This window comes from Taudactylus pleione, unplaced genomic scaffold (assembly GCF_031769625.1).
Source record: "Taudactylus pleione unplaced genomic scaffold, aTauple2 ptg000044l, whole genome shotgun sequence".
In the NCBI taxonomy this organism is placed as follows: Eukaryota; Metazoa; Chordata; class Amphibia; order Anura; family Myobatrachidae; genus Taudactylus; species Taudactylus pleione.
This window is the reverse complement of record NW_028284446.1, coordinates 6,094,116-6,116,356: the sequence shown is the minus strand read 5'-3', so window position 1 is coordinate 6,116,356 and position 22,241 is coordinate 6,094,116. Positions and strand designations below refer to the sequence as shown.

Here is a 22,241-nt window from a genome sequence, read left to right as displayed (position 1 = left end):
GGATAAAGCCGACAAGCTACTGGCTCGGAAATTACGAGCTAAAGTTTCATCTAAAAATATTTTGTCGATTAAAACTAGAGTAGTTGATTTAACACATGACCCCGGAAGGAGAAGGAATTTGAAACCTTTTATTAAAATTTGTATAACTCTAACCACAACTCTGTTCCATCTCCCTCTTTAGATAAAGACATTGATTCTTTCTTGGTAAAGTGTCATCTCCCTAAATTAAGCAGCTCTAAGGTTGCTCAATTAAGCGCAGATATTTCTTTAGAAGAATTGGAGGAGACGTTAAAATCTAAAAAAAATCTGGTAAAGCCCCTGGTCCAGACGGCTTCTCCCTACTGTATTATAAGAAATTTAAATCTAATTTATTTCCCTATTTGTGTAGACTTTTCAATGGATTTCTTAAGGGGGAGACTATCTTCTCGTACATAATACATAATATTCCGAATTTGATGAATACCATAATTTCCATATCCCCATACTAATGTCAGTGATATCTCCTGTGCTAAGTGTGTTCATGAATACTAAAATAACGTTAATTAAGGAAAATGTCCTTAAAAACTTTATTTTAGTGTTGATGAATAGGCCCCAGAATATGCAAACTTGCATGTTTTTCAGACTCAAAAAACTCTCAAGATTTAAACTCTCATCCAGGTGTTTCCTGTATTGAAAATACAACTTGATCAATGTATTAGTGTGAGAGTTTTACTGCTAAACACTCACATTTTCTAAACTCTCACCCTGTTACATTTGGCCCCTGCTGATGTTTCTGATTTTACTCTGTCATCAGCATGTGCATATCAGCGGGTGAATTGCATTACAGTCTAATACAGCAGTGGTTCCCAAACTCGGTCCTCAATGCACCATAACAGTCCAGGTTTTAAGGATATCTATGCATAATCACAGATGGTATAATCAAACTGACTAAGTTGGGCTGCCCCCGGAAATCAGGAATGTGGGAAAACATGTAATTGTTAGTGCATCCATAATTATTCCTTACCTCCCAACTGTCCGAATCTGTGTTGCCTTTCAGGTGGACACCAGCTACATAGGAGAGAGAAGAATGGAGGTTTAAAGCACCATATTCTCCTAACATGTATACTTGTGACTTCAAGAAAGCAGATTTATATTTTAGGATTATTTATTATACTGTTAGACCCCTTGTAAATTGTAATGTACCCTGTCAATTAAGCACAACTGTGAAAAAGAAAAACATTATATAAACAGATTTTTTGTTTAGTTTAGCTTTTATGAACTTAAGCTGGGTACACACACTATACAATGTGTGTACCCAGCGACACAACAAGGCGATGTAACGATACATTGCACCAGCCATACACACTGCACGATCAGGTATACCACCACGCGATGTATCGTTCCAGCAATTCTTTGCATCGTTCCATCTCAGTTTACAGCACAAAGCAGCTGACCGGGGGTCACAGAGCAGGATTCCGGAAATCAACTGATCGGAATCACAGGAGAGCTCACTGGATTACCGGTTCCCTGGGCGCAGGTGCTTTCTTTTTTTTCTTTTAAATATTTTTTTTTTACTGTAATCAGTTTGTGGTCTATGCTGATTACAAGGCTGACATGGTGGGAAAGCCCTAATAATGTAATCTCCTGGTGGTGTTATTATCACAAGGCCTCCCCCGTTATTTTTTACAATTCAACTTTAGTAAATGTGAGCAGATCACATTTCCCATTATAATTATACGAAATGCAATCTGCTTACTAAAAACAATGTGACAATTAGGGCTTGTAGGAGAATTTTGCGAATTCTCCTACAATTGCCCTTTAGTACATAACTAAAGCAATGTGAAAAGGGTGTGAAATGGGTGTGAAACCACCCGTTTTCACAATATTTCAGAAAAAATAATATTAATAAAAATGCCCGTAAATGTTTTTTCAAATTTCTGCAGTTTTTGGAATGTTTCGTATAGTACAGAAAGCTTGTAGATATGAGAGCTTTACCCTTGCACATGAAACTGCAGGGTATAGTCACACCCCCATGATGCCATAATCACCGCCTGAACGAACAGCCCCATTTAGCAGCAGGGCGCACCATAGATCGGGTATAACAGTGGCCATGCCTCCCCACACTCATACCTGCCCAAAACATCATTAGCCCTGCATGGGATACATTCCTTGCAGTTGTTAATAAATATTTGCTACTGTAGAGGGTGGGGAAAGCCACCTTATTATAACCTCACCCCCTGCTGCACAATGCTGCAAATTGGGGCTATGATGCTGCAAGCCGTTTCTCGATGAGAAGCGCTTCATCATGGCCCCCAATTCCTTTCATGTCACTAGGATGTGTGCGGGAAGGTGACCTGCTCTCCTTGGACTCTCTCTCTCCGGTGACTCCCTGAAATTTTGTGAGCCTCCAAAGTGTTTTGGAGGAGTAGGCAAGCATTTCTTTTGTACCCCAACAAACAGAGCAAAACATTTGTATGTTTACATTTTTACCAAGGTATTAGACCTTGCAATGTGTGTGAAACATCCTCAAAAATGCTCATGTGAATAAGCCGATTGCACTGCACAACAATGAAAATGTTTCCGATGTGAAAATAGTTACTTCTAATTGATTCCAGCATGCAAAGAATGAATATGACATTAAAAACTCTCAGTTAGCTCTGAGTTCCGAGATATAGCCCATTTATGACGATGTAGGGGTATTCCTAGTGATGTGGGCAGAATGGAGAGAATCTTACCAGCAATCTGCATTCTGCGTAGAGGGGGCGGGGCCTAATGACCCAATTAAATGAATCAGTTATTTGTCCCCTCCCCTATTCAAATATATGCGATTCATGGGATTACCTACACAAGATAACTGGTGCACTGAGTGACAAGCATAGTGAGCGATTCCACCAAGACATTTCAGCAATGGAACAAAGATATCAGGGTAGGTGAATCACTACTGTTGGACAGTGACAAGATGCCCCAGAAGAGGAGTACAAGTGACAAGCAAAGAGAAAGCACCCCCATGAATAGGCCACTATATTAGATAGTACTTTCGTATGCTGTATGTTTGTTTCGTTTTGTGTTCTTATTTGTGATTGATTGAATTAAAACAACTGTTATATATTTTCTATCAAGAAAATATCAGATTATTTTAAAATAGCTTTCACTATGACTATATTACTAATGTACATACAGTATAGTGCAAGAAGTGTAGCTCCGAAAATAGAGCTAGTAAAACATTCTGAAATCATTTTAGTTTTTCTTGATCTCAAATTAGTAATGTATGACTTTTTTTTAGAAAGGAAACAAATTAAAAGTATTAATTTGTTGTACAGTGATTGGCAGACTGAGCTTCAGGAGTGGTAACTAACCTGGAAGTGGTTTTGTACCAATTCTATTAGACAGAGAGATTATTCGATGTGCAAATTGCAGTTGCTTCAGCTGTCTGTGATCCTCATTGCAGTTTTTCATTTTCTTTTCCTGGAGTAGTCATACTGCTATGTACAGGACAGGTTTTTAATTAATGTAGGTAGGTAAAGTGCATCTATTTAGTATAATTACAATTAGGTCACACAGAGATCAGATTACTCACATTATACAAGTACACTATACAGTACAAGTACCACCTATTTCTATCTTTTCTCAGAAGCGGAAAATTATTATTATTACTATTATAATTATTATTAACATTGACTTATATAGGGCCAGCATATTCCGTTTAGCTTTACAATTGGGAGCAAACATTTAAAAAGACAAGACTGGGTAATAACAGACAGACGGAGAGGTAAGAGGGCCCTGCTCTCAATCTTACAATCTACGTGAAATATTTAGGTGATACACAAAGGATAAGTGCTACATAGTGCTTATTGGTCCAGCCAGATTACAGAGAATCTTGGTGGTCTGTATAATCCAGTCACACATGAATGTCGGCCTGGGGTCAGCGGGATGTGGTAGCATAGAAAGAGAACATATGTAAAGTTCTTTGTGGACTGTGTAGAGGGGAGGTACTTAGTAAAGTAGCTTACGGTGGTTAAGTGAGAGGCTCTGGAATTTGATAAGCTTTGCGATTTCATGTAACGCTTGAAGGTTTGGAGGCTAGAAGAAAGCCTTGTTGTGCAAGGGAGGGCATTCCACAGAGTGGGTGCAGCCTGGAAAAGTCCTGTACCTGTTTATGGGAGCAGGTAATGAGTGTGGATGAAAGACACCTTTTTATAGATTCTACTATTACAGTCATAAAATATTATGCATAAAGTGGAAAAAAAATGCATTTGTTATGAATTAATTTTAACATTCAATGCAATGAGCACTGCCCCATTATAATATGGAGTTAAGGCCCCCATACACCAGCAATTGATTGCAGCAATTGTGCAATTTGCAATCGATTGTGTATAAAAATCTTTCCCTTTTTCAATCGAGTGCAGATTGCAGAATTGCCACAATCGCTTGAAAAAGGGAAAGATATTTATACACAATCGACTGCAAATTGCACAATTGCTGCAATCAGTTGCTGATGTATGGGGGCCTTAATATAGGTGTCAATAATAGGTGACATGTGTGGGCAGTCCAACTTAATTAGATTCACTTTTTTCTAGTGGATCAGTGTGTGAAGAACAGGAAGCCTCCATGAAAGTAGCATGATTTTTTTTTTTTTTTTTTTGCCCATGAAATGACATAGTAGCCATAATTGGTAAAAGCTTCCAGAATTGATTTTACAATCCTGTCCTATTGGTGACAATAGCCAGATTTATGCGGTGATTAGGAGATGGAGAATAACCATGTCATAAAAGATTACTTCATATTTATCCAAACCAGTTTTTTGTTTACTTTCCTGTAGATTACAAGCAGTACCCACTATAATGACAGGTTTAGGTACATTTTTCTTTAGCTTTTTAATCTTGCATAAAGAAGTTTAATGAATTGCTACAAATGTATTAGCACTTTTATTTCCATTTAATTTACATTCTCTTATCCTTAAGGCAGGGGTGGAGCTAGGCTTCCTGTCACTCGGGGCAAAGACTCAGTTTGGAGATCCCCAGCAGCAGATAGTAGTCATCCTTTACCTATATGACCTCCATATAAAGCAGAGAGCATTATTGACCAGTATATAATACAGAGAACATCACGGTGAGCACCATATAATACAAAGAGCATTAGTGATCGCCGTATAATGCAGAGAGCATCAGTACCTCCTATATAATACAGAGCTCCTCAGTGACCGCCATATAATATAGAGAACATCACAATTTCCACCCGTTATACAGGGAGCATGAATAACCACCATAAAATACAGAGAGTCTCAGTAACCACCATATAATACTGCCAAAGTGACTGCCAAACAACACAGAGAGTATTTTTGATTACCTTACAATATAATTCCCTCATGAATAATTAACCCTTCCTCAAAATCATTAACTACTTCAGCTTCATAGTAACAACCCCATTTAATATAATTAACCCCTTTACAATAATTACCTTCATAATTATTATTATCAATTAGTCCAAACATCATAAAATAATTAGATTAATATAGCAATGCACTCTGGTCTAGCTTGGTTGATTAATGATGTCAAATATAAATTGTTTATATTGGAACATAATGCAATACTACAGCAAAATCCACTGTGTACAAAATGTCAAAGGAACACACCCCCTGAGGAAGTCCCATGATTGTGACAAAACGCATTGGAACACACTCATATACCAGGTATTTTTTTACATATGTTATAATAACCTGTAGTTACTTATTCGATTTATATCGACTTACCTGTAACATTGTATCCTTGCAGGCACACATTAGTGGTTATTTGAGTACTTGACTATAAGTTTGTATAACACAGTGAGACAATGGCAGGAGGGATTTGCAGCTCAATTCTACAGTTAAGTCATACAGTGGAAATGTACCTACCCCACATACCCTTTATGGACCAAACTACACTGCGAATATACAACCTTCACCTCGTAAGAATCTACTCAAGAGCCTCATACTGAAAATAATTTTGATCTAGAATAGATACAGTAGAAATTTTTTGTAGAGTGATATTTCACAAAAATTATGATGATTTAAGGATATGCAATGGGTTTTGACTGACATTTTCTACACATATTGTTTTTTGCAGTAATATTGTATTGTGTTCCAACATAAATAATTTATATTTGACACATCATTAATAAACCAAGCTATCCCAGAGCACATAGTTATATTAATGTGTTTACATAACTGCGTGAGACTGACAAGCTCATGTTGTCTGTGCTGCTTTGGGTTTGCAAACATTTTATCTATTGAGTGCTGTAATTTTCTATGATTTTTTCAATCATAAAATAATGACATTTATGTACATTAAACCCCTATTTACCTCCATCAGGGGAGATATATCAATCATTGGAGAAAGATAAAGTGCAGAAGTAGCCCAAAGCAATCAATCAGCTTCTAACTGTTATTTATCTAGCACAGTCTTTGAAATTATAGTTAGAAGCTGATTGGTTGCTTTAAGCAACTACTCTCTCTCTCCAAGGTTTGATACATCCTGCCCTAAGTCTCATAAAAAACCTTCATCATAATTAACCCCATTGTTACCCCGTCCTACTTCTCTTATTTAGTTTTACTATACCCTACCCAGTGGCATGAGGTCATTCCAGATGCCCGGAGGCAAGTTATAATTTGGTGCCCCCCCCACCCCGTCACTGCCGCTGACACTGTAATGTAGCAATTTGCATGCAGACAGGCTATAGATAGACAAATGCAGCAGCTGATGGTCTGATATGGAGCTCTCCACTAGTGCATGGTAGCTTCTCAGGTGCCAGGAAGGGGTGCCATGTATTGGGCGGCCATGACGGTACATAGTTACATCCCTAAGTGGGATGAGTATGTTGTGGACAATGGAGGAGGTGCCCCTTCAGAGCTGGAGCCCGGCGGTGCCCGCATTGCACACCCTGCACCCATATTATGTAAAACTTACCTCTCCGAGGTCCCGCATCGGGTCTCCCAGCACTGCTCAAACGCAGAAAAATGGCCACCATGGCCATTTTTCCGGCATTTTTGCACAAACGCTGTGAGGAAATCACCGGGAAAATGGCAAACGCGCCATTTGCCCGGCAATCTGTGCATGCGCAATAGACTACAGGCACACTCTAGTGCCCAGAATCTATTGATTCTGCGGTGGCCGGCCAGCCACGTCAGTCGGCTGCCGCCCGCTGGAGAGGAGGGGGCCTGTGACGGGGGACGCACACGGGCCCCCTCCTCTCTAAAGACGCCTCTGACCCTACCTTAACCCTAACTTACCTGCTGGAGGTCTCATCTGCTCAAACCACAGTGTTCAGGGAAGCAGGAAGCAGCAGTAGCCTGTTAGGAAGGTCCAACTGAGGCTGCTGTCAGTGAGGAAGAAGAAGTGTCATGCAGATGTAGAGATGGTACCAGGCATTAGATCCCAGTGTTGACAAAGGATCCACTGCAGCTTTTCAAATTTGGTGCTAACCATGAGCTGCTCGCATGAGCAGCCGTGACTAACCAATAGCTGCTTGCAGCATCATTGATCCACCCACTTACTACAGTTTTTATTAGCTGGCGTGAGTGGCACAAAGTCAGTACAAAAGCAGAGGGGGAGCATAGAATAGCTTCTGAAGAGGCAAGGAAGACTCACAGAAGGACCCGGGAGGAAGAAAATCAAAGGCACCGGAAGACATAAGATCAGAAGAGGTAGCAGAAGGAAGACAGGAGATGCTGGCTCAAGCCAGAATATTCCAGAACACCTAGGCCTTGGTGGTAAAAGAGCTTGTACGTGCTGTGCAGGTGAAGTCCAGCGAGAGTCAAGCTAACACCAAGAGGCAAGAGAACATCCAGCACTTGGCAAACTGAGGCGCAGTGCTGACCCCTGCAGGGTAGGGCCAGCACAGAGGGTACAACTGCCCACTAAGGTTGGAGCTGGTAAGGTCCCAGTGGGACATCCTTTCATCATACTACCACCGTAGACTACCAGTGTGTCTTGCATTAGGCTCATGGCCATGCAGTCAGAAGGTAGATCCATGGGCATAAGCAAGCATCAGGCCCATGAGCATTATTAGGATTGGGTGCTAAGCTCGTGGGTCTAGAATTAACTTTGGGCACTAGACCGATGCTGGTGTGGCTACATAAGTGTGTGGACAGGTTTGCTGGCCCTCACATTAAATGCACCAGTTTTCCCACCATAAGCAGCCCATTATTCCACCACTCTGGATCATCTGTGCATGGCACAACAGATGGATTGTCCTTCCCCATGTGTGAGTGTGTGTGGCACTCCTAAGTGACCCTGGTCTATGTGGCACACCCTTATGCAAATGCCATCCAGCAATAGGTTTTCCTTATCAGACTCCAATGAAAGATAGGCTAGTGGTGTAATTACCTATCTGTGATTATATGCTGTTTGCATGTTAGGGGCTATAAGGCCTGATTCTGAGTTGTATGCTTATCCAATGTTTTCGCAGTTGAGCAATTATCGGCTGTCTGCGCATGCATCTGAGTTGCACTGTGCATGTGTCTAAATTGCAGTGTGCATGCCTCAAGGTACAATACAATAGTCGCTCAAAGTGAGTATTTATTTGCAGTGTGATTGACAGTCAGGGACTGTTTGGAGGTAGTAATGGGGAGTGTCGGCTAAAAACTCAGGCATGTCGCAACTATTTTGGTAGTGTATCACATCCTGCATCTGCGTTTCCAAACACCGTAAACATGGCCCCAGCATCTCAGTTCCCATGGTCATTCTGCGAGATAGAGTAACTCAGAACTGCTAACACTGAATGATCTGCAATCGATGCTGCAACCTTAGAAGCAGATGCTTGGATTTACAAAGACACCAGTATCGTCTCAATACATAGCCCGGCTGCTGCAATATTTGCATATTGTCGCACAGCAGCTGAGCATTGTACAGTGAGACAACAATCAAAGGGAACAAGAATACCCTGGTAAGTAGTGCTCTTGTTTGTTTGCTTGCAGAAGCCAGTCTGCCTGATGATGCTAGGACAGTCCATGTGTGATGTGTGCGTGTCCTTGTGTGTGTTCTCCTTATAGGTGAAGTCTGTCCAATGCAAGTGAGTGCTAGGACATATTAGGGTACTCCCAGGAGGTGGTCGTGTTACTAGGTGGGCACTACTGGCATGGTGACTCCTAAGTGTGCGAGTATGCATGGTTGAAAACCAGGGTCTGAGACCATTGTTCCAGTTATGACTTACCTGGTCCAGCAACTGAAGTGTTCTTTCCCTTGCTGTTTATGGTCATCTGCCTTGTCCTTTTCTAAACATTTTGCAACTGCCTGGTTCTAATCAAAGTCTTTTTCCAGAGAGGCGTTGTACAACCTGTGGTCCAGAACTGTTTGAACATCTCAACATCCTGGAGATGAGAGCATGTGGAGTGAGGTAAGTGCTCAACCACACCGCACCACCGCACACATCTCTTACAGAGAAACAGACAGGGTAGACAGGGGCCATACTGCCTATTGCTTTAGCACACAGCCTCTGGGAGGGGATATATGCTCACCCCCCCCCCCTCCCTGCTAATCCTGTTCCCCAGGATTGCAACTACGGAAGCTGCAACTGTGGCTACCCAGCTGGCACCCCCTCCCTCCGTCACCCAGAGCTCTGCCCAGCCTGCCCCCATAGCTATGTTCCGGCTCTTTAAATTTTAAATGGCACCAAAGCACTAACAAAATACTAGTTAGTGGGACATCACCTATCTTAGTGCATAGCCTCCTGGGGCTAAATTTGCTAAGCTGCGGGTTTGGTCACTTGTCAACTTCCTCGGTAACCAGGTTGGATCAGCGGGGTGGCATGTCGTAGAAAATTGTGTAATCGAGGCCCTATCCCCCGCTACACAATTTCATGATTATCGGCATTGTGAAGGAAGTGCGGGGCCACAATGATGTGATTCAGTGTGAATCGCTTCATCGGCCACCTGGACTGCCCTCTTTCGTCGGGTTAACTGGCAGCTTGCAGGTGGATGGGGGCTGGCTGTGGAGACTTACTTACACTTCAAGTCGGCCAGCACCCGATTTTCAGTAGACTCCCGGCCTTTCTGAGAAAAGAGGTTAAGTATGGATTTGGTGTGGATAAAAAAATGCCAGAACTCGTCGTGGTATCACAGCTGTTTTTTAATGTCTACTTAATAGCATTTACTAAAGGCCAGTTTTCATGTCTAATCATAATCCATTACCGATTCCGGTCGGATTAAAAATAACAAACCTCGTGTGTCGTGTTCTATATGGTAGTAGTTTCTTTCATAACCATTGTGGATTATAAACTATTCTATTCATATTTAATTAATGGTACTTTTTTATTTGTTCAATAAACAGAATAGAAACAGACCACTGTGCATTTGAAGCTATTCTATTCATAGTAATTTAATGGTACTGTTGTATTTGTTGTTAAAATGTACAATTCTAGAAACATACAGCTGACTACTTCCTCTTCCACATTGTGGAGTTTAAGTGGAGTAGAAAGTTATAGAAAAGTAGTAGGAGAAATATGTAAAGTAATTGTCTATTCTGGTGATTTTTTTATTAAAGATGTATAGTTTCTGTTTAAGCTGTGTTTTCCACATACGCGGGGCCCTTCTCACGGTATTATTTGCGAAAATACCTTGATAAGGCTGTGGAGGGGATTCTCAGGGACAGCGCTTTATCGCAAGCTCTGTCCCTGCAAAGGTTTGTAGTAAATCCCTGTGATATTGCCTAATATCACACTACAATCTGCATTACAAATGCGGTTTGTAGTAAATAGAGCCCTAGGAGAGAGAGGAGGGTAGCGAAATGTAACATCTAGATTTACTAAAGCTTCTAAAACAGACAAGTGTTGATGTTGCCCATAGAAACCAATCAGATTATAGCTATTTCTCGATTGAATGCTAGAAAATGATACACAGAATCTGATTGGTTGCTAACTTGCTATAGCCAACATCTCCACTTGTCTATTTTAGAAGCTTTAGTAAATATACTCATAAGGAGTAGTGCAGCTTTGAGACACACCAAATTAAGGTGTAACTATTTACATTTATGGCTCTAATGCATTTAAAGGTTTGCTTTGCTTCATCTGATTGAGTATAATGTATTTGTTTGACAGCTTTGTAAGCAGTAAACACCAGTTCCCAATTTTTCTTTTAAGTAATATATCACAATTCCATTGAAAGAATGCCTAAGGAGGAGATCGTGGGAGGATGAGCAACTTTAATTAACCAGAAAGCATTTTCTATAGAAAGGAGAGAAAAAACGACTTGAATAGCACAACATATGTCATTACTTTTTTTGTTGCAGGGTGGGTGGGTACATGCTGAGGTAGTTCCTAATTAGGTGCACACTTCCCATTATACCATACCTCCCAACTTTGAAGTCTAACCATTTGGGACATTTTGCGCGCCGAAGGCGTGCGCGCCCGAGAAGTAGACAGGGCTTCATGTGAAGGGGCGAGCCATGATGAAACGGGGGCAGAGCCTCGCAGCACCCCCGCTGGCGTCACTATGGGGGTGTGCCCAGCACTCTCCGAAATGCTGGGCAGCCCCCAAGATCTCCCTACATTAGTGAATAGATACCGTGCATCTATTCTACCTCTGCATCTACAGTGCATCTATTCTACCTCTTCTTGCTCGCTGCTCTGCCATGCAGAGCAGCGATATGTGCTTCCCCCAACTTCCCTCCCACTGCGGGACACTGTGGCTCGCGGTTGGGACAGTGGGACAGTCTCAAAAAAACGGATCTGTGGGACAGTTGGGAGGTGTGATTATACCAAAGTTGGATTAAGGGCCACATAGCCATGGGGCTGAAAATGTTTAAGGGCCTTTACTGAGAAGGGGAGGAGCTGTAACCAGTGCTGTGTGGGTGTGGCCAGAGCCACATTGGTGTGTACACCCCATACACTATCAGCCCCACTGTCTCCCCACATACAAAAATATAGAAAAATACATAATTTTGTGAGAAAACTAGAAAAACTATTTTAATACTTATAATTTATGGCTGACTGTTTGACCAGTTAGGCAGCTGTTCATCGTCATGCTTATGATGGGTCTATTTTTATGTGGAGGCCTGGAGCTGTAGCTCCATCCTCCCCATTGTTAATCTGGCCGTGCATTATACGCAAATTGCGCTTTCCCTGGGATAAGGAGGGGAATAATGCTCCAAACCAGTGGCGGATTTTGCCAAGGGGCTGCAAGGCTGCAGCCCCCTCTGTAAAATCAGCCATCTCAGTGTAGTCCAGCGGTTTTCAACCACTGTGCCGCCGGCGGCTGTTTATTGTGCCACCGCCGCCGGAGCCCGCTGTCAGAGGCTCTCATAGCCGTCGATCAGATTACTTCAGTGCAGTCAGTGCGGCCCAGGCAGCGCTGCCACTGAGCACTTCTGGGAAGCTTAGGAGCGGCTGCGTGACATCACAGGTCACGCGACCCCGCTCAGCCAGCCAGTCATCCCGCCCGCTCCACCAGCCTGCCCGCTCCACCCGCCGGCCCGCAGTCTACTGTGCTGACAGCTCTGCACTGTCAGCCGATGAGGCACAGGTAGGTGCCAAAAAAAATTTATATTTATTCTTGTGTGAGCCAATGTGACTTGCTATTTTTTTTTATTTTTTTTGGGGGGGGGCAATGTGGGTTTTTTTCTGTAGGGGTCAGCCAGTGTTTTTTTGTGTGTGGGGAGCAATGTGGTTTATAATTATTCTGTGTAGCCATCCGCTGCGATATTACCGGCATTATCAAGTAGGGATGGACATTGGTTTGCAACCATAGATGTTCCCGGCTCGATGGAAATGGTTTTGGGTTGCGATGGTTGAAAAACGTTGCATGCTTCTTTCCAATGGTCATTCCACGGTGCATGCTTTCAATTAAGCTGCGGACAACTTTGCGCGTGCACAAATTCCTGGTGTCCCAGTGTCAACTCCACATGTGCACCAAATAACCATCGATGATTACCTTGCCATGGATATATAACATCATCGCCACTTTCCATCCCTAATATTAGGAAGTTGGTTTGATATTGCTGTGTTTGGGGACCAAAATGAATACCATGCCTAATAATCCCCTATTTAATATCAGGCATATTGGAGACAAGCTCTATTGAAGTCAGAAGTGTTCTAGTGATCTGGCCAAATGTTGATATTTTCCAATTTGGTCACACAAATATGAAGCAAGTTGCACAGTAACCCTGTTGCTTAGTCCTTGTTTGGCTAGTTTCAGAGCTTGAAGTTTTTATTTTTTATTTGGATCAATAAATAGATCACCATGGTCAATTAACTGGCCAGACAGATGTGATTCTCCTCTTTGGAGTAGGGATGACCATAAACCATGGATGGTTAGTTACCACTGATGGTCTGATAGGGATGGTAAATAGTTTTCCCATCGATGGATGCTCATTGATGGTGAACTTCGGGCAAGGAGGTTCAATGTTGGCTGCGGACTGTATATGTGCAGCAACAGACTGCACACACATAAGGAGGCCATCACTGGTTCAACCATTGATGTTTTTCTCCCAATAGTTAAAAACCATTGATGGTAAACCTGTCGATGGCCATCCCTACTTTGAAATAAAGGATCTCCTGACTTCAGGAGACTGAGATGGAAGCTCTACTAAAGACTCTCCTATCTTGGCTCCCGTATTAGAAAGTCTTGGTGGTACCAAGGCAAAGCCTCCCGGTCACACCAAACCCTCACCATTACTTCTTTATTCAAAGAACCCTGATTATCACAAACTGAAAAAAATCTTAAGTACGTGCAAGCTGAGCACTCACTGGCTGCTCTATTGTACACATGATATGAAAGCGAGAATAATTATTTTGCTATTTGATACCTGCCTATTCTTACAGAGGTTGAGGCAGTAAATGGCAATAGAGCCATTAGTAATTTGATAGTTACACTAAACAATTGTTGGTTATGTCATTTGGGTCTGTAGTTGACTCACTTATGAAACAAGTACAAATTGGGGATATTAAATAAAGAAATATTTATCAAGTTTGTCACCTGGGCTGGTCTATATTACTGAAACTCACAAGTAATTGAATCAGCTTGATGGAGAATACTGGAGTCTGAAGTGTAATATTGCAGCTTTAATTTAAAAAGCAATCCCAGCAACTAATTATGGATAGTATTCCTTTATCAAGAATTACTTGAGAAGTTTATGAAATATATATTTTTTGTAGTTTGCACTCTTTTCAACAAGTTTACACTGTATACAGTGGTTATCACAAAAAAAGAATTGCCAAATTGTTTTGTCACTTATCCTTATGATTGTAAATGATCTAATGTTTGCACTATCTGCCTGCTTAGTTGGCATACAGGATTAAATGAATGATGATTAGCATATAGTAAATATTATAAACAAAAAAACTATATACAGTACTGTGCAAAAGGTTTAGGCAGGTGAGGAAAAAATGCTGCAAAGTAAGAATGCTTTAAAATATAGAAGTGTTAGTTTATTTTTATCAATTTAGAAAATGCAAATTGAATGAACAGGAGATAATCTAAATCAAATCAATATTTGGTGTGACAATAATGAGTGTCTGCAGGCAACAGTGAAACATGATGGAGGTTCCTTGCAAGTTGATATATATATATACATATATATATATAATATATATATATATATATATATATATATATATATATATCTCATGTCTCCCTAATCCTATCTGTGTATGATATAGCATGACCATAATCCATTACTGCCCCTAATGTTTATTTCCTTTAAACTCCCCCCCACATGCTGGACAAGCCTGCTCTCTAGCATACTTCAAAGAGGGTTGCCATAGAATGCAAGTGATCCAGGCACCATGTCTACGCTACACCTCTGCATGTACAGTACAATACAATTAGTTTTTATTTGTATCTTATAGTAGCTTAATATGGTCAAGTAAGTGCCAGTGGAGGTGTGAAGATGTTTTAATATTATCTAGGCGGTAGTATATTTATGAAATGGGGAGGAGTGTATTTTTTTTTTGGGTGGTGGTCTGTGTTTTAATACTGTCTGTGGTGGGGTTGGTGTATTAATGTTACGTGTGTGTGTGTGTGTGTGTGGTGTAATAATAATAATGTGTGTGTATGAGGGGTGTATTCATATTTTCGGTGTTATATGGTGGTCACTGTAATGCGACTCTCTCTTCATTATATGGTGGGCACTGTGATGCACTCTGCATTCAATTTTGGGTACAAATGGTCTCTGTATTATATGGCAGTCACTAATAGGCTCTGCATCATATCCCTGGCACTGCAACACTCTCTGCAATATATGGAGGGCATTGTAATGCGCTCTGCATTATATAGTGGGCACTGCTCTGCATTGCAGGGTGGTCACTGATAGTCTCTGCATTATATGGCTGACACTGCAATGCTATGTGCATTATATGGGGGACATCGCGATGCACTCTGCATTATATGGTGGGCACTGAAGGTCTCTGCATTATATGTCAGTCACTGCAATACTTTCTGTATTATATGGTGGTGATTGTGATGTTCTTTATATTATATTGCGGTCACTGCAAGTCTCTGTATTATATGACTGTGACTGTGATGTTCTCTGCATTATGACAATCACTATAATATTCTCTTTAGTATATGGTGGTCACTGATGCTCTCTGCAGTATATGACGGTTACCGTGATGCTCTCTGTACAGTATGCCGTTCATTGTAATGCTCTGTGATGGGTGAGGTAGTGTAGTACGGGCAGCAATACTGACCCATTGATTCTTGAGACAGTTGAGCCTGCATGCTCCATTGAAAAGTGTACATATCCCAGAACCACAGAAGGAAAAATGCAGCAGGCGTTGGCACCTTAACGTAACGGGACTGCAAATGTGCTTTTTTTCCTCAGCCTACTTACATTTCATTCTTATACAATATTGATAGCTGTTTTCAAGCTGGCCCATGGTGACTGCTGTCTACAAGGGGGATGGGTGTGTATGTGTGTGGTGCCAAGTTTTTGCCCTGGGTGACAGAAAGCCTATCTTCACCCCGGAATAAGCCAATCATACAGACATGTACAGTTTTTGTTAACATCTAACACCAGAAAGAATACATTTGATCTAATTGCCTTTGACCATGGAATTATTGTTGATGCCAGATGGGATGGTTTGAGACTCTGAGATAATGTCTTGTTCATGTGAGAGGTCAGAGGAGAATGGCCAAACTGGTTCAAGATGACAGAAAGGTGACAGTAGTTGAAATAATCATGTGTTACAGTATAATTACCTCGGGCTCCCAGAAGAGTGGATGGTCTTCCTAGTACAATGGGCAGGATGGGGAGATTACAGAAATCACTGCCCATGGGGAGGGGTTGGGACCAATATCATGTAAATCTATGATAATCGTGTAATTTTGACCTTGTCCCTTTTCATAGATGTGAAATTCAAAACTTTATGACTTGAGGGGGCTGGGCCTAATAATGTGAATAGTCCTACCCTGCCCCCATCACCTGCCGCCTGCATCTCCTCTCCGGGCTTCTCCTGGGGAGGAAATTCTTAAGATCAGCGAGTATGTACAACAGTGGAATAGAGACGAGCATATCTATGAATACACAGCACACTGAAGTGAATAGGCTAGAGTGGCTGAAAATCACATTGGGATCCACTCCAGTCAGCTAGGAACAGCAAACTTGGGGTATAGAGTACCTGGGCATTTGCCGCTCTGTGGGCTTGGGAGTGGAGTCATAACTACATCTCTCAAAATGACATGTCCACACACTCCAGGTGTGCTTTACCACCAGAGAGTGGCATGCGCCTTCTACTTACAGCCCCCAACAGAGCATAGCCAATCTGCTTATGGCCCTACAGACAAACACCCCCAAAGCCCTAGTCTACCTATTTTTAGGAGTTCTAAATGCATAGGAAATACCGTATATACGCGAGTATAAGCCGAGTTTTTCAGCACATTTTTTGTGCTGAAAAAGCACCCCCTCGGCTTATACTCGAGTCATGCCCGCATGGTACGCAGCTGAGTAGCGTACCATGCGGGCCGCGGTGCAGACTGTGTCTCTGTGACACAGCTGCACTGCGTGTGTAGTGCTGACCGGATGGAGTTCGGTCAGCACTACACACTGCCAAACACACAGCCACCGGCAATGGCAGCTGTGTGTTTGTTGTAATCAGCAGCCGATGAGAGTCTGTGAGACTCTCATCGGCTGCTGCTGTTCCCACTGTGGGAGCCATCTTCCGGCTCCCACAGTGAGTAATGGGAGAGACGTCGTCATGATGACGTCTCTCCCATAATGCAAAGCGTCCGGAGGAGCCAGTAGCAGCGTCGGGACCAGGAGCGGGGTTTCAGGTAAGTGTTTTTTTTTAATTACATCTCTCTCTACTGGGGGGGCTACTACTGGGGGCAGTACCAGGGGGGGGATTAATACTGGGGGCACTACCAAGGGGGGATTAATACTGGGGGCACTACCAGGGGGGGATTAATACTGGGGGCACTACCAGGGGGGGGGCATTGCTACTGGGGGCACTACCAGGGGGGGGACATTGCTACTGGGGACACTACCAGGGGGGGGATTACTACTGGGGGCACTACCAGGGGGGGATTACTACTGGGGGCACTACCAGGGGGGGTATTACTACTGGGGGCACTACCAGGGGGGTATTACTACTGGGGGCACTACCAGGGGTGTATTACTACTGGGGGAACTACCAGAGGGGGAATATTACCAGTAGCTGCTGCATTTCCCACCCTAGGCTTATACTCGAGTCAATAAGTTTTTTTGTGGTAAAATTAGGTACCTCGGGTTATATTTGGGTCGACTTATACTCGAGTTTATACGGTAGTCTCTTTTTTTTTCTGAAGTAGTCCGATTCCAAATGGATCAAAAAACAAAACCATAAGAGAATAATACTAGTTGCTACTTGTGGAGCTGTGTGAAGAAATAAGTAACTTAATTTACTTTAAGAGGTAAATACGTTTCACACAATCAGAGGAGACTTTCCAACAAAGGCCATCATGAAATGTTCTGGACTCTGGTATTTAAGGGTGTGTGGTCAATGAAGGAGGCATGGTCAATTGATGAGGCCATTGCCATGCCCTGATGTGCATATAGTGCATCTATGAAGATGCTATACTGAAGCAAGGTGGTACATAGCCACACAGTAGTGAGGGCATGGTTATGCCTCCTTGACTGAAACAGTCTCCACCTGTGAAGCCTTGGCATTTCATTTCTACGGGGAAACACACCAAAAGAGGTATAGCTGCAATACTCCAAGAAGTGGTAGCCAAGAAATACCCTGAGATGTTTAACACATTAGGCACAAAAGATGAAGGTACAGCTGTGTACACATAGTGTGGGATTTTGGTAGCGTTCCACAAGTTACACAAATGCGTTGGCATTGGTTGAGCAATGCGTAGTGTTCCAAAAGGTACACGGAAGTGTTGGCACTGTTTGTACAGCATGTAACATGCAATAAGATACATGGAAGTGTTGGTAGTATATGAACAGTGCATAGCGTGGAATAATGTATATACAGCTGTTGGCCCTGTTTGGACAGTGTGTAACATGTAACAAGATACACGTATGTGCTGGCACTGGGGGAACAGTGGGTAGCATGCAATGAGATACACTGAATATATTGCAATAAACTTGGAGCTCAAACTGCCAGCAAGTATATCAGAGTACACATTCCCACACAGATGATAAATACCTTTGCGCGGAGTCAAATACTCCCACCGGACTTCATCAGGAATCCTCGCAAGAGAATATGGACACAGATACGGTCCAGTGTAGTTGGTATGAGGCCCCGAACCACCGCAGATGGAAATGCGGGTATGGATGTGCTGCTGTCGAGATAACCAAACACTGGAGTTTAAACAGCACTGGAAGAAAACTATACTGGAGAGTATAGTTCTGGAACGGGAGGACCTATGTAGAACACAATTCTTATAGTAGCTGTCTGATGGGTTATTATTACTTGCATGAGTCATTAGTGCTGGAGGTTATTGGTAACACATGAGAGAGGTGTTATGTCATCTGTAGTCTGAGGCTGAACCTAGCTGAGTTCTCTTAAGGATTTTAATTGGGTAGGCCAGTGACCTTCTAAGTACTAAGTGTTGGAGGCAGGTCAATGGTATCAATGAATGATGGTGCTCCAATGTTTCCACCCTCTAGCCAGTCAGATGCAAACCCCTCTGATTGGTTGTCCATGCACTGAAACATTAATTTATTCTTGGCTCGACCAAGGACCAAATAACAGTGTCCTCTTATGGTTTTTTATTGTCATTTAGACTAGTACAGGAAAGAATATTACTTATGGACTTAGCAGAATAATAAAGAAGTAAGCAAGGGCTTTGGGTACATTTTTATATTCATTTATAAGCTGCAACTTAATATTGTCTGCATAGTGCTGCCCAGGGGTGCCAAGTGGAGGGGGTGTGCAGGTGCTAATTACCCGGGCCTGGGCTTGATGGAGGGGCCTAGTGGGGGCCCGGGTCCGATGCCCCCCCTCCCTCTCCCTTACCTGTCACTCTTCAACCCAGCATGATTAGCAGCAGCAGTCTTTTCTGGCAGTGTAGGGGGGAAGGTGATCACACTAATCATGCTCCCCTTGTTTTTGCCCCTAGCTGAGGGGCACATGGCACCCTCCCCGCCATTTTTTCAACTTTTTATTAGGAGGCGTGGCCACACCCACTGCCATTATACCACGTCCCCAAATATAACTGTGGCCCAGCAATCCTCACTACGGCCCTGGTGCTGCCAGCATATTGTGGCCGAGCTCTTGCTTGTCGATATAATGAATGATGATAAGCTGGGAAGGAGAGTTATTTCTGCAGCATGAGATTAGGGTTTTGAAGCTTTATTGTTACTTAATTGTGAATGATTATTTTGTTAGCAATTCAAATGGTCAAAAACATGGGTGTAACAGTGTATGTGACATATACTTGTCTTAATTCAGGTGTACATTCTACTATTTCCAACCTGCATTTATCTCGAAATAGTGGCAGCTTAGTATACTGTATGCACGTAATTGCGGCTTATTTAGTGAACACATTTTCTGCCTGTGATCTGTGGTAAAACTGTACATAAGCCTCTATGTGTTCTTTGGGAACTGAAATGGCTGGAATTCCAGGCAGATTACAGTTTATGCCAAAAAAGGCCACACAAAACAATGGATATGGATCTAGTGATCGCTACAAACAGTGACCTGTGGGCCTGATTCAGAGCCACTCGTAAGCGGCTGCTCGTTCGCTCTGAGCGATGTTCGCACAACTGCGCATGCGTATGGGTCGTAATACGCATGCGCCAACCAGTCAGTGCGATCGGAAATCGAGCGCTCGCCAAATAGCAAGTGCCTGCTAATTTGAGTGACAGGATGAGGCGTTTGTGGGTGGTAACAGGGGAAGGTGCTTGAAAACGGGGAGTGGTGATCCGAACGCAGGCGTGCCAAACGGTCAAAACGGGTGTTTTAAGGGTGTGCATAATTAACAAAGCAGCGTCATCGATCACGTCACTTGGTTGTCTCTTAGCCTGAACTGTTCGCATGATTGCGGTAGGAAAATCCAACCACAAGCACTGCGAGCAGTTCAGATGCCTTTCGATGTACTCGATTAATCAAATAAATAGCGGAGATGACGTAGGATGCGAGCGGCCAGGGGGCGTCTTTACAAAATAGCGAGCGCATGTTTCGTTCGTTCGCTCAGACATAGAGGCGTCAACAGACCGCAAAGAGCGAGCGCTCAATTTAAATAGCCGGCCCCTTTTTCTGACCGAGCGAGCGCAAATAGCGTCCGGCTCTGAATGAGGCCCTGTATGCACAGATTCCAATTTATGAGCTAGAAGCTCTATAATTACATTTTCACCCTCATTACAACATTCTCGCCTTGCAATCATAATAAGCAAACTGCGCAATTACTCCAACAGCTGTGCTCATACTTTCTGTTAAAAATGTACAAGTTCTGTTAACAAAACATAAAAAAAACAACCTGTATTTTGTTTACTACTATTATACATTTCTAATTCCCATTAACTTCCATTTTGTTTTGCAAAGTTTACCACATAACGTCTACTCATACAGAGATTTCCCAATACCCTTTACAGTCTGCACTGCCACACACAGCTGTGAGCATTCACACAATTTAAGAAACTTCTCGCTAGTCTTCACACTAATGTCCCCCTGACTCACCGTTCTCAGCACTCCACCCTACACCTCAACTGCAGCAAGCGATCTCTGGGCTGCCAGCGTCTGTCTGTCACAGTAATGTACAGGTACCAAGCAACTCAAACAGTGCAGAATAAATAGAGCATTGAGGTGTATACAACCTTTTGTGGAAGTATAATAGCAGCTTTCTTTCTTGTCTTTTATATAGGCACTGCGGAAAAAATTCATACAAAAAAATAAGTTATTTATAAATATTGTATAGTTGTCAACTGTCACTGATTTCCTCTTTTTCTAGGATTTCTCCCATGTTGTTTATGTCGATTACATTAAGGGTTATTTACAAACCACAAAAGTGTAAACCTGCAGTGAATTCTACTCTGTTATGTCATGAGCAAATGCACCTGGCTTTCATGGAGAACTGAGGGCCTCATTCAGAGGCGGTCGGAGGATGCAAGCAGTCGCTCAGAAACTGGGCGGCCGCTTGCATCCTGACTGCCCGCCTCTGTTTCGGTCGTTAGGCTGTGGGTTTACACCCACAGCTCTAACGACCGCTAGGGTGATGGTCGCGATGGTCAGAGACCATCGCGACCATCGGGGCTTACAACGAGACCCTAGAGTAGGGTCTCACTTGTCGTAAGCCCCGGAGAGCTTCTGGCTCTGTCAGAGCCGGAAGCTCTCCACTGACATCACTAGTGATGTCAGTGGGGCCTCCCCCAAACGGTAGGCGTTCCCATGGGAACGCCTCCGTTTGGGCTGCCACCCCCCGGCCCGCCTTCCAAACGGGGCGAGCTGTCAATCAACATCGACAGCTCGCCCCCTTTGGAAAGAGACCCGCTACGACCAGTGCTGTCGGTCGTAGCGGGTCTCATGCATGCGCACGAAGGAGCCGGCTCCCTCGTGCGCATGCGCACTTGACAAACATCGAGGCGACCGTGCGGTCGTAGACCGTACAGCCGCCTCTGAATGAAGGCCTGAATACTTTGCACGATTCAATTGTTTTTCGGCAGGTATTTGTTTTGAGTGCCCAATGGGAGCTCTGTTCAGGTGCATTTCTGCGATAAGCCAGTAGTTACGTGCCCCAAACAGCAGTTTGGCCGCCCTAACCAGGACTTTAGACGGGTTTAGCTGTTTTACACAGCTAAACCTGTTCTACTTGGGTGCGACGACCGCGATAATTAATGGGTGCCCAGAACAATTGAATTGCAACACTGGGC

General features: G+C 43.1%; 1 protein-coding gene across 3 annotated transcripts in view; it reads right to left on the bottom strand.

Moving 5' to 3' along the window:
* Positions 1–21,112, bottom strand: part of LOC148537765 (uncharacterized) — a 56,603-nt gene extending 35,491 nt beyond the window's left edge. Inside the window, exons 1-4 of one of the 3 annotated variants that reach the window (XM_088460310.1) lie at positions 18,577–18,664; positions 3,336–3,461; positions 1,004–1,047; positions 727–731 (exon numbers count right to left, since the gene is read on the bottom strand). In XM_088460310.1, coding sequence (XP_088316436.1) covers positions 727–731; positions 1,004–1,047; positions 3,336–3,435 — 149 coding nt within the window. In that variant the 5' untranslated portion in view covers positions 3,436–3,461; positions 18,577–18,664. Of the gene's footprint in view, positions 1–726; positions 732–1,003; positions 1,048–3,335; positions 3,462–18,576; positions 18,665–21,051 lie in introns of those variants that run through there. The other 2 variants (XM_088460309.1, XM_088460308.1) reach the window with 2 other exon arrangements.
* Positions 21,113–22,241: the final 1,129 nt, after the last annotated feature.